General features: G+C 34.3%; 1 protein-coding gene across 11 annotated transcripts in view; it reads left to right on the forward strand.

The window, feature by feature from the left end:
- Birc6 (baculoviral IAP repeat containing 6) overlaps positions 1–12952 on the forward strand; it is a 217333-nt gene that overhangs the window by 28243 nt on the left and 176138 nt on the right. For all 11 annotated transcript variants that reach the window (XR_011704325.1, XM_034636800.2, XM_071601470.1 and 8 more), the window contains exons 4-6: positions 3370–3563; positions 7555–7666; positions 10447–10529. Coding sequence is in view for 10 of the 11 variants with exons in the window: in XM_034636800.2 (XP_034492691.2) it covers positions 3370–3563; positions 7555–7666; positions 10447–10529 (389 nt within the window). In the remaining variant the exon portion in view is untranslated. The remainder of the gene's footprint in view (positions 1–3369; positions 3564–7554; positions 7667–10446; positions 10530–12952) is intronic.

The raw sequence follows: 12952 nt of genomic DNA on the forward strand, positions 1-12952 counted from the left end.
TAATTATTTTTTTTTAGTTGTAGATGTACACAATATCTTTATTTTTTATTTATTCATTTTTATGTGATGTTGAGGATTGAACCCAGTGCCTCACAAGTGGTAGGAAGTGTTCTACCACTGAGCCACAACCCCAGCCCGCCACAGAGGCTTTTAGTGTCATTGTCATTTAATTTGCTCTTAAAGTAAAAATGTTAGAGCATCTTGAACTATGAAGTAGACTTGTTGCAGAACTTCTCGACTGTGCCCCACTTAAAATTAGCAACCTTATGTACTGCTTGATGTGTAAGGTCAGTGTAGCAAGTTTTGATAGGCTAAATATTGGCTCCAAGATTGACTTAAACCTACTAAGCATCCTGTGTTTTATTATCTGAGTGGTTTTATAAGCTGTAGCAAGTTGTCTTTCACCTTGGAGAGAATATACTGAAATGTTTAGTCTACTTAATCTCTGTAAACTTGACCACAGTTGCAGGACTGTGAGTTTTTTCTGGAAACTATTGATCTTCTCTGCAAGTATCTTACTAAAGCATAAATTTCTAGTTAACTTTCTCCTTATCACCACCAGTGCAAGTGATCTGCAAGATGTTAGGATGATTAGAATTTCTGCAGATTACATTATGGGTATGGTAAAGAACATGAGATAGAGTCCTGGGGTTAAGATTATGAAGATCTATTGTTGTTCCTGCCAGGTAAAAGCAGACTTTTTGGGTAAGTCCTTAATATCAGTATATAACTGCCTACCAGAATCTAGGAAATTTGTTGATTTGCTTCAATAAAAATGCCTCAACTGGGACAGCACCTGCATTTGACTTTGCCACCTGATAGTTTACAATCCAGGGTCATTCTTTAAACTCTATTTACATTCTGCATAGGCAAAACAGGCTAGTTAGATGGAGATGAGACTGGGTGATCACCATCATTATCTTTCAAGTCTCTTATAGACACATTAATCTCAGAAATTTTCATAGGAATATGGTAATGCTGTGGCATATCCTAGTGGAGAAGGATAATTCTAGTGATGGCTTCTTGACCTTTCCTACTTTAATGGTCCTCAGAGTGGAGCAAAGAGCTAATGTGCAGATTTTTCCAGTTGCTTTTTCTCTGGATCTTCCAATTAAGCATTCAGGAACTATAGAACTAACTACAGTGTGGTTTTGTAGACTTATAGTTCTCTGAGACAGCTTTGTGCCTAACTGTTAATCATACAATTGTTGTAAGTCTTTAGTTTGATGACCACATCATGTTTTAGGTCAGTTCAGAGCCACTTTTTTGTAATGCCTGAAAGACTAGTACAGTCACTTGTGGTGAATGCCCACAAGTCTCTTTGGCAAAAACTCAAGAGTATGATTTATATTATATAATTGGGGTATTATCATAGTACCCCTTTTCAAGGGAAGGCAGCCTACCTTTCGATGAAGAGGCTTTGTATCTATGAACAGGCTAGATATAGAAATCTGGTGAAATGTTCTTATTTTTTTATTATTTGGTGGCAGTTCAAGTCATATTTTTGGTCATAAGTTTTTCCAGTTACAAAGGTGTAAATAATAATTTGCTAGACTGCCTAGAGTATACTACACAGAGTGGAAACCATTCCAACTTATCTAAGCACAAGATGTAAAGATGAAATTACTTTATAGACTTATTTCTTTGGGAGAGAAATATTTAGCTTTAAAAAAATAATAAAAAAAAAAAAATCTAACTATTTATTGTAGTGCTGGGGATTGAATCCATGGCCTTGTGCATACAAGGCAAGTGTTCTACCAACTGAGCTATATTCCTAGTCTCATATTTAGCTTTTTTTAGTCCAGTTTTTTTCTTTTACTTTTTTTTTCTAGCTGTGTTATTATCTTATCTTATGTGTTATCTTTAGTTATTAGAATATTAAATAATTGGGGGCTGAGGTTGTGGCTCAGTGGGAGAGTGCTTGCCTAGCATGTGTGAGTCACTGGGTTTGATTCTCAGAACCACATACAAATAAATGAATACAGGTCCATCAACAACAACAACAAAACAATATTAAATAATTGGGGGGCTGGGGTGATGGCCCAGCGGTAGAGCTCTGGTCTAGCACATGTGAGGCCCTGTGTTCGATCCTCAGCACCACATAAAAATAAATAAATAAAATAAAGGTATTGTTTCCAACTACTTCCAAAAAATAAAAAAATGTTTAAAAAAATAAATAAATAATTGGGATAGACATTTATTGTATATTGTTTTTAGTGAATTTGGGCTGAAAATTCAAGTCTGTGTGACTTCAAAGCCTATGCCTTTAGCTACTCACTGGATTATGATGATGACAGCAACAAAAACATATGCATGGGCTAGGGATATAGCTCAGTTGGTAGAGTGCTTGCCTTGCATGCACAAAGCTCTGGGTTCAATCCCCAGTACCACCACAAAAAAAGAAAAAAGAGAAAAAAAAAAAAAAACCCAAAAGCATTTGCTAAGCTGGGCTGAATACTCATGTACACCAGTAATAGTAATTGTTCAAAAATATTCTTATGAGTGGATATATCTGAGTGTGTACTTTGTTCTTTAATGTTATGTTTATATAAGGTGAATATGGAAAATGACAGATGCTTTTAGTATCATTTAATTGTGGTAGGATATAAAAGAAGATTGCTACCATTCAGTTTTAAACCATCTTTTTCAGGGTAATTAGTTGAGGTTTTATTAAAAATTTTAAAAAAATTAAAAATAATTTAAATTGATAAATGTATATATTTATGGGATATGGTATGATATTTTGATATATGAATACATTGTGAAAAGATTAAATGGAACTTATTGACATTATCTTACCATTTATCATTCCTTTATGGTGAGAATGTTCAAAATCTGCTCTTCTAGCAGTTTTTGAAATATACATTATTATTTGAGCTCATCATGTTCTAATGTCACCGAAATTTATTCTTTGACACTTTGTACCCTTTGACTAACATCTCCATACACCCACCTCAGCTTCTGATAACTACCCATCTACTCTCTGCTTCTAGGAGTTAAACTGTTTTGGGTTCTGCATTTGAGATCATGCAGTATTTATGTTTCTGTGCCTGGCTTATTGCACTTAGCATAATGTCCTCTTGGTTTCTCCATGTTGTCACCAATGGCAGAACTTCCTTCTTAACTGCTGTATTCTGGAGTACTACATTTTTTTAATTGTTCATCTATTGTGGACAGTTTGCTTTCATGTTTGACTTGTTTCAATAAGAGGTTTTTTTTTTTTTTTAAACATAACAGTAAACTCCTTCTGTCAATAATAAACTAATGCAGTAAACCTATTTGAGGGTGATAATCTTATCAAATAATTAGGTTAAGTTGTGATTTTTGGTTAAATTGTTGAGTATGTTTCCTTTGCTTATTTTCTTTCAGTGGGCCACAGTTACATTTCATCTTCCTCATCATGTGTTGAAGTCCATTGCCAGTGCCATTGTAAATGAACTCAAGAAAATAAATCAAAATGTTGCTGCCTTACCTGTGGCGTCCTCAGTGATGGACAGATTGTCTTACCTCTTACCTAGTGCACGTCCAGAACTTGGAGTGGGGCCAGGCCGTTCTGTAGACAGGTATGAGTTTTGCTTACAAAGAGAGGTGATAGATTGAATTTTTAGTTTTTGGATTAACTAAAAATTACTATCAAATATGATTATGATAAAAAAACTTAAAAATATTTTGAAAACTTGATTCATATAAACAAAGTCATCGCAACTATTCAAAATGTAAGAATTACTTTGCTATTGATAAAATATTGTGCCCTTTGAGATAATTTTTAAATTCTAACAAATTTAAAAAATGATTAAAAACAAAATGTTGTTAGCTATTATTTTCTAAAGAAAAACAATGAAGAATTAATATCTGTTCTTTCCTGGATTCAAACAGTATTGTAAAAATCATAGCTCAGTGATCATTTTCTTCAGGAGATTTATTGAGGCTCTGTTTTGTGTAAAATGAAAGAAAGAGCATTTCTTTAACAACTTAAATGATGTGCTATTTGAAATGATATCTGTCAGATTCTGTTAAAAGTACTAAAGTTTTAGCTGAGCAGAGTAGCAGTGAGATGTAATCCCAGCTTCTTGGGAGGCTTAGGGAATAGTAGCACATATTTGAGGCTCGCCTTACCACCTTAGCAAGACCCTGTCTCAAACAAAAAGAAAGGGAGGAAAAAAAAGAAAATAAAAGGGAGAAATAAAAGAAAAAAAAAAGGAGGTGTGGGGGACAAGTGATAGATATATACCCTAAAGTGGTAAAGTGCCCTGGATTCAATCCCTAGTAGGTACTAAAGTTAGGTATGCTTTACTGTAGTATAAAATGTAACAGGTTTTTTCTTTCTTTCTTTTTTTTTTTTTGTACCAGGAATTGAACTCGGGGGCACTCAACCACTAAGCCACATCCCTAGTCCCCTCTTTTTGTATTTTGGAGACAGAGTCTCACTGAGTTGCTTACTGCCTCGCCTTGCTGAGGCTGGCTTTGAACTTGCCTTCCTACTGTCTCAGCCTCCTGACTGCTGGGATTACAGGTGTCTGCCACCATGCCTGGCTAAAATGTAACGATTTTCATTAGATAGATGTTCACATCTGCTTTTTCATGTAGCATTTTACATGTGCACATTTCCATTGAATGGGATTTGAAACTGTCTAGGCATTTAAAAATATTATTTTTGTAGTTGTAGATGGATAACACCTTAATTTTGTTTTTTTTTTTCATGCAGTGCTAAGGATTAAACCCAGAGCCTCAGACATGCTAGGCAAGCTCTTTGCCACTGAGCCACAACTCCAGCCCTTATATACATTTTTGTGAAGTAATTCATGCTGATGTTACCAAAGGCACTATAAAATGAATTCACTTTAAAAAATTAAAAAATAATTTTTTTTTTAGTTGTAGATGGACACAATACCTTTATTTAAAGTGTGGCAACATTTAATAGTTTATCTTTTGGCAAACTGTTACTTTGCTTAGTTTTCCTATTTGTGTTTGTTAAGTGGTTTTATTACATAAATGACTCAGTAATTACATTAACTATCGAGAAGAATATTATATTCTAGAGCAATATTGCTGTCTCTATCTTTTTGGACAAAATATAGAGATTGTTGCTTTTAAATTGAGTTTCAGGTGATAATTGATATAACTGTCCATGAAATATGCTTTAGAATATGTTTGGAAATGGGAGAAAAAAAATACATAATTTGAACAAGCTTTTCTTATCTAAGAGCAGTGCCTATAGTGATATCATAAAACATGCATCCCTGCAGAACTATTTTCTTTGCAAATAGTTGCAGGGTTTCTTTTTAAAGAAATCAGTTGAAGCTGTGATAAATGTCATATTTTGGGAAATGCATTCATCAGATAGGATTTTCGTTGTTTTTGGGAATGTTAAAATGTCCCGAGTACTAATTTTTTTTGGGGGGGGGTACCGGGGATTGAATTTAGGGGCATTCAACCACTGAGCCATATTCCTAGACTTTTTTTTTGTTTGTGTTTTATTTATAGATAGGGTCTCACTGAGTTGCTTAGCGCCTCGATTTTTGCTGAGGCTGGCTATGAACTCATGATCCCCCTGCCTCAGCCTCCCGAACCACTGGGATTATAGGCATGTGCCACAGTGTCCAGCTCCGAATACTAATTTAATGTAGTGTTTGTTTCGTTAAAAATGAATTGCAGGGGGCTAGGGCTTGCCTTGCACACATGAGGCACTGAGTTCAATCCTCAGCACCACATAAAAATAAATATAGTAGGTCCAAAAAAACCCAAAAGAGTTAAAAAAATGCAGAATCTTATGAGGACTTATTTTTTTTTTTGCTACCGAGGATTGAATCCAGTGGCACTTAACTACTGAGCCACATCCCTAACCCTTCCTATTTTTATTTTGAGCAGCATCTCACTTATTTGCTTAGGGCCACAGTAAATTGCTGAGGCTGGCTATGAACTTGTGATCCTCCTGATTATTCTCCTGAGTCTCTGGAATTATAGGCATGCACCATTATGAGGACTTTGGTGAACTTGGGTCTGTTGAAGGTTGAGTTAGAGTCTAGTGGTAGTATAAGTAAATGAGACTGGTTTTGTGTTCTAGGAGCAATTCTGAAGATTTATAACCTGTGAATGAAAATGGTTTTCTAACCCATAAGATTTTTTTTTTTTTTTTTAAATAATGGATTGAACCCAGGGCCTTGTGCATGTTTGACAAATCCTGAACCATTAAGACCTCCTCCTACCTTTTTTAAAAAAAATTTTTAAGTTGTTGATGGACCTTTATTTTATTTATTTATACGTGGTACTGAGAATTGAACTCAGGGCCTCACACATGCTAGGCAAGTAAGGAGCCCCAGCCCCAGCCCCAGCCCATCCTTCTACCCTTTTTAAATCCAGAATACAATTATGTGTAAATATAAGCTCGCTAGTAAATATTATAGAAAATTGTGTACTAATTAATTTGAGGGAAGAATTTAAGAGAACTATGTATCTGGTCTCTTTTTGATGACTTTTACCTCTTTGTCCTTTTTTTCCCCCTTGCTGTTATCAGTTACAAGTTTGTGTTAGGAAGAGTAACTTGTTCTTATCAGTAATTTCTTACTTGAATCCCTTTGGACTTGACTTTAAAAAGTCAAACTATTAAAAAATACTATTGTGCTTTTAAGTTACAGTTTAGTTCCAAGTAAGCTAGTATATTTTAATATGAAAACCTGTGAGGATTTAATTTTTTGATAAATCCCTGGAGAGTACTGTTTTTCCTGGGAAAGGATTTCTATGGTCAAAGAACAGAAAATTGCTTTCTACTTAAAAAAACAAAGGGGCTAGGGTTGTGGCTAGGGCTAGCATGTGTGAGGCATTGGGTTTTATCCTTAGCACCACATAAACATAAATGAATAAAAATAAAGGTATTGGCTAGACTTAGTGTTGCATGCCTATAATCCTAGCGGCTTGGGAGGCTGAGGCAGGAGGATCATGAGTTCAAACCCAGCCTCAGCAAAAGCAAGGTGCTAAGCAACTCAGTGAGACCCTGTCTCTAAATAAAATACAAAACAGGGCTATGGATGTGCTTCAGTGGTTGAGTGCACCTGAGTTCAATCCCTGGTACCCCCCCAACCCCAAAATAAGTGAAGGTATTGTGTCCATCTAAAATTAAAACAACAACAACAAACAAATGAAAAGCAAATCAAAATAAAATAACACTTCCTCAGTATATTTGAGGAAAAAAACTCACTATTACTTTGGTTGCAGTTTTATTCAATTATGCAAAACTTGGCATGTGTTGAAAGCATGGGGCTTTCTGCCTTTTCATTTTCACATTTTCTGTTTTCTGCTTGCTAATTGCTCAAAATTGGCTAATTTAGTCTACCTGTGGAATCATTTAACAGCAATACCCACTGATCAGATTTTGTTTTTCCCTACTCTGTTTAAGAGAAAGTCCTAAAGTGATCATTTTTAGTTTAAAATTTAAATTTATTCAGTAGACCATTTCCAGTTTTTGTTGAACTCTGAAAAACGTTTCTGCATGTTAAATAGGAGTTTCTCTATATTTTGATGCCTAAGTTCAATTATATGATGTATGTTTACTTTTAGATCATTGATGTATAGTGAAGCTAATAGACGGGAGACATTTACCTCATGGCCTCATGTAGGCTATAGGTGGGCACAGCCAGATCCCATGGCTCAAGCTGGATTTTATCATCAGGTAAGAAACACTATCAAAAATATTTTTTTCCATATGCCATTGTTATCTTCAGTAAAATAATCAACATTTTAGTAATTTTTTCAAAAACTTATTTTGTGTATTCTAGATATGTGCCTGTTTGTATACATATACATGAGTTTTGATTATGATGTATAACCTTTGTATGATGTTGACTGGCAATAATATTTCCTGTGTTCTGTATTGCTTATGAAAAGGAAAAATCTATTGTTAAAAGTAACTAAGAATTTAATTACTTCATATTTAAGTATTTTCTTTTAAATTTGATATAAAATTTAAGCACCAAATTGGCAGTATTTTCTGGCTTGCTTTTGGGAAAATATTCTCTTTGGATAAGTATTTTATTTTTAGATTTTGACTTTCATTCATAACAGTAGTAGAAGCTTAGTGTAATCACAGTTGCTCTTGGAATTTAAATTTTGAGATAAAAATTATTCATATACCAGATAATTATAGAGGCAGCATTGCTGATAGTACAGTACAACAGTTATTGAACAGTTGATTAAGAAGTTATGTAGGCATTTATTCCAGTGTTGTAAGGGTGTATATGCAGTTTTTTTGTGTGTGTGTGTTGATAGAGGAACAATTTAGTCAAGAAAAACAGTTAGTTGTATTCAGGAAAAGAGAGGGGTGTACAGTGTAATGATTAGCATGATAGAAAGATATGAGGATGGGGCATTATAGAAATCTTCACTGAACTGAAGTAGAGGGAAGGCAAGAAAAATTATTTTAGCTTCTTTCAAGTAATAGTGTATTTCAGCTGAGTAGTATAGAATGTCTTACCATTGATTTACTAAGAAATGTCAATTTGTGCAAAACATGCTTATTCAACTGTAGAATTCAGGAAATATTTGTTATAGCTATTTCACAGAGATTTGGAAAGATGATTATTCTTTTTATTCTAATATTCAAGTGTTTTGAATACCTTAATGGAAACCCCCAAACCAAGTATTGCAAGTTTTCTTCAAAATTGGTCAAATTTCTAGTAAAAATAAGTTTGGAGCTGGGTGTCATGGCACATACTTGTAATCCTAGGGGCTCAGGAGGCTGAGGTAGGAGGATCACGAGTTCAAAACAGCTTTAGCAAAAGCGGGGTGCTAAGTGACTCAGTAAGATCCTGTCTTTAAATAAAATACAAAATAGGGCTGGGGATGTGGCTCAGTGGTCAAGTGCCCTTGATTTCAATCCCTGGTACCCCCCCCCCCCAAAAAAAAAAAAAAAAAGTAATATTGGAGACTGGTCAGTTAGAATCTCTGTAATTATTTCCCTATAATAAGTATTGAATGTGCACATTTTTTTCTAACAGCTTACCTTCTTCTAATTTGGTGTTATTTTCGAAGTCTCTATTGGGCTGGGGATGTAACTCAGTAATAGACTGTGTCCTTTGTGTGCACAAAGCCCTGGGTCAGTCCCCAGTACCACAGTCCATGTCATCCCCCCTCCTCCCTCAAGATAAAAAGGATCTCTCTTAAGGGCTGCCCTGTTATTTTTTTCTTTTGAGTTATTGTTGTTCATTACAATTCGTCTCAGAAAAGAGATCAGATCAAAATTTTCCTATAATCTCCTGCCTGTGTTAGGGACTGATTATTCTTAGTCTCTTAAAATGTGTAATAAATTCTACTGATTATTCTTAGTCTCTTAAAATGTGTAATAAATTCTATCTTTAAAGTAAGTGCTCAAATATGTATATATTTATTTATGTTCCTGGAGATTGAACCCAGGTGTACCTAACCAACTAGTCACATCCCCAACCCCCTTTCTTAATTTTTTTTTTTTTAGTTGTAGTTGGACACAATACCTTTATTTTATTTATTTATTTTTATATGGTGCTGAGGATTCAAACCAGGACCTCACATATGCTAGTCAAGTGCTCTACCACTGAGCCACAACCCCAGGTCCCCCAACCCTTTTTAAAATATTTTATTTAGAGACAGGGTCTTGCTAAGTTGCTTAGTGCCTTGCTAAGTTGCAGGGGCTGGCTCTGAACTTTCTATCCTCCTGTCTGAACCTCCTGAGCTGCTGGAATTGCAGATGTGTACCACTGCACCCAGCTCAAATATATTAATATTGGTTTTTAGTTATAATTGAAATCATGTTTTGTCATCAGAATTTTATATTTTTGAGTACTGACTGTATAGAAGCAAAATTTTTAAACATATATAGATATATATTTATTTTAATTATTAAATTATAATTTATATGGTAGTTTTTATCATTAATAGAAATACTTATTGAAATAAATATTATAAAATACTTAATTTTTTGATATGTATATATCAAAATCTGAAATATATAGCATTTTGTTCCATGTATCTTAAAGAATATTGGATGAATTAGGTCAACTAGCTTCCTTTGTTCTTACATATTTGTTTCAAAATCGGTTTTTATAAATAAATTGTACTAGTTCTTTTCATACACAGCACTGTAATTCAAATACTTCAGTAGTACAAATATAGGGTAGTAGGTCAGGAATTGAGTATGTGTGTGTTTTCATGTTTGATTTTGTGATTATTTTCTGATGAAACACTGCTTTTCATATAAAATGTCTAATTCTTAAACTTTTGGAGTTTCAGTGAGTTGTTGGGACCTGATAGTATAGGCTAACTCAGTATAGAGTTTTACTTAAAATTAAGTAACTCTTAAAAAAGAGTTTGTATTAAAAAGCTATTTAAATAATGATTATTAATCTTTTCTGTGTGGGTGTCTGTCTGTGTTTGTCTGCCTCTCTCTTTCTCCCTTTCTTCCTCTCAATAATTTTGCAGCCTGCCTCATCTGGAGATGATAGAGCCATGTGTTTTACTTGTAGTGTGTGTCTCGTTTGTTGGGAACCAACTGATGAACCTTGGTGAGTCTAATTTTTCTAAGCCTATAATTACAGGCTGTTAGTTGTATAAATGTACTTATTAATTTTAGTTTTCTGGGTTGATATAAAATAATCTTGAAATTTTACTGCATTTCATTTTTGCCATTGTTCTAAGAGAATGAGGTGGCCCTGTCTATATTCTATCACATCATTTGGCATACAGTGTCTCTGAGGCCTATTCTTTTTTTTTTTTTTTTTTTAATGACTACATGACAATTTTTTTTTTTTTAAAGAGAGAGAGAGTGAATTTTTTAATATTTTTTTTTTAGTTTTTTGGCGGACACAATATCTTTTGTTTTTTTGTATGTGGTGCTGAGGATCGAACCCGGGCCGCACGCATGACAGGCAAGCGCGCTACCGCTTGAGCCACATTCCCAGCCCCATGAGGCCTATTCTTTCCAAAATCTCTACGTGGGAGAAATGCCAAATAGAACTAGGCTGTGGCCAAAAACTAGGTAAAATGAACTCTAGAGTGATTAACTTGAGCAGTTTAATCTCTAATCTGTTGAGGGAATCTGTCAGTAGGGAATCCCATTGAGGAGGACCTTATAGTATGTGTGTCTAATTTTGATGTAATTTTAGGGAGTATCTGATGTCTTCAAATTCTGATGCATGCAATTTTAGAACCTGGATAATTAGAAGTTATATTTTGGAACCTCATTTTCACTATTCTGAGGCTTTATTAATAGAAATAATAATAATAATAATAATAGCAAATATTAACGTGTGTGTGTGTGTGTGTGTGTGTGTGTGTGTGTTTGATACTGGGGATTTAACCCAGGAGCACATTATCACTGAGCTTCATTCCCCAGCCCTTTTTATTTTTTATAAATTTTGAGACAGGGTCTCACTAAGTTGTTCAGGGCTTTGCTGAGTTGTTGAGGCTGGCCTTGAACTTGTGAGCCTCCTCTCTCAGCCTCCTGAGTCACTGGGATTACAGGAGTGCACTACCATGCCCGACCAACTTTGTATATTTTTAATTCATTTAATTTTCTCATTGATCTTTGTAGTAGGTATTGTTATCATCTCCATTTTATATGAGAGATCTGAGAATATTCCCTAATTATAGTCACTCTGTTAGATAGGAATTACCATTTTAAATTGAAGAAAATATCATTTGCTCAAGGACAAATGAGTAGTAAGTGATTGAACCATTTTTTTTGTTTTAAGATGTCATTTTGTACTAAAATTAATAGTCTCTGAATGTTCATCAGCTGGTGTGAATGAAGTGAAACTGGTAAAGCCTATACATTTGGATCAGTCTGAACTGGAAAATACTACATGAGAAATTCATGTTGCATTATTTACAGACTTAGTTGACCAATTTCAGATTTAAGTTTTTGTTTGGGACTCATTTCTTTCTATAGAAGCAAGCAGGCTTTTTGCCTGTCTGTCTCACATGCTCCATTTAAATATATATACATATGTGTTTGTGTTCATGTATATATGTGTGTGTGTGAGTGTGTGTATGTATATATAATTTCTAAAGACAGTCATCAAAAAGTTACTTAACCTTTACTTGAAAAATTATACCATGATTTTATAGAATATAATCTTGTAAATTTTTCTGTGGGAAAGTGGATTTAAATTTTCTACTTGGGCTGGTCAGAATCCTTTTTTAGCAGCGGGGTCGGGGGTATTATCAGGGATTGATTGCCTTGATGATTCCCCCTCTTCTTTGCTCTAAATTTGGGGATTCCTCAAACCCAAAAAGTTTGTGGGGTCTCTGAATGCCTGGAGTCATGCTCTAAATGGATGGAAGGGGATTGGCAGAGGCTGCGTAGCTGAGCTGGGGCACTTTTTGAATTTATAAGGGAGAGAAAGGACAATCTGAAAGGGGTAATGCCACTCTCCTATTTTGATGATAGGATTAATAGAGTTAGTTTGGAAGGAGATTGAATTCTTAAAAAGAAAAAAAGAATTACCTAGTAATTCTGCTCCTACTTATCTGCCCTAGGGAATTAATTGCCTTAATATGCATGGAGGCATAAAATAGATGGCTATTGTAGCAAAAAACTGGAAGCATCTTTTTTTTTTTTAATTGATTTTATTTTTTAAATACATGACAGTGAAATGCATTCTTAAATGCCCGTCAGGAGTGGAATAGCCAAATAAAATACAATATGTTCATGTGATAGACATGATCCAACAATTAAAAGGAATGAACACTATATTTGTTATAATCACTAGTAACTTTCCAATATATTATTAAAAAAATATTTTTTTAGTTGTTGATGGATCTTTATTTATTCATTTACTATATGTGGTACTGAGAATTGAACCCAGTATTTCACACATGCAAGGTGAGTGCTTTACCACTGAGCCACAATCATAGCCCTTTAATACATTTTTGTATCAAGGAAATGATTATAGAATGATTTGTTTAATGACATTGATTTATATAA

Source organism: Marmota flaviventris, chromosome 14 (genome assembly GCF_047511675.1).
Source record: "Marmota flaviventris isolate mMarFla1 chromosome 14, mMarFla1.hap1, whole genome shotgun sequence".
NCBI classification, from domain to species: domain Eukaryota; kingdom Metazoa; phylum Chordata; class Mammalia; order Rodentia; family Sciuridae; genus Marmota; species Marmota flaviventris.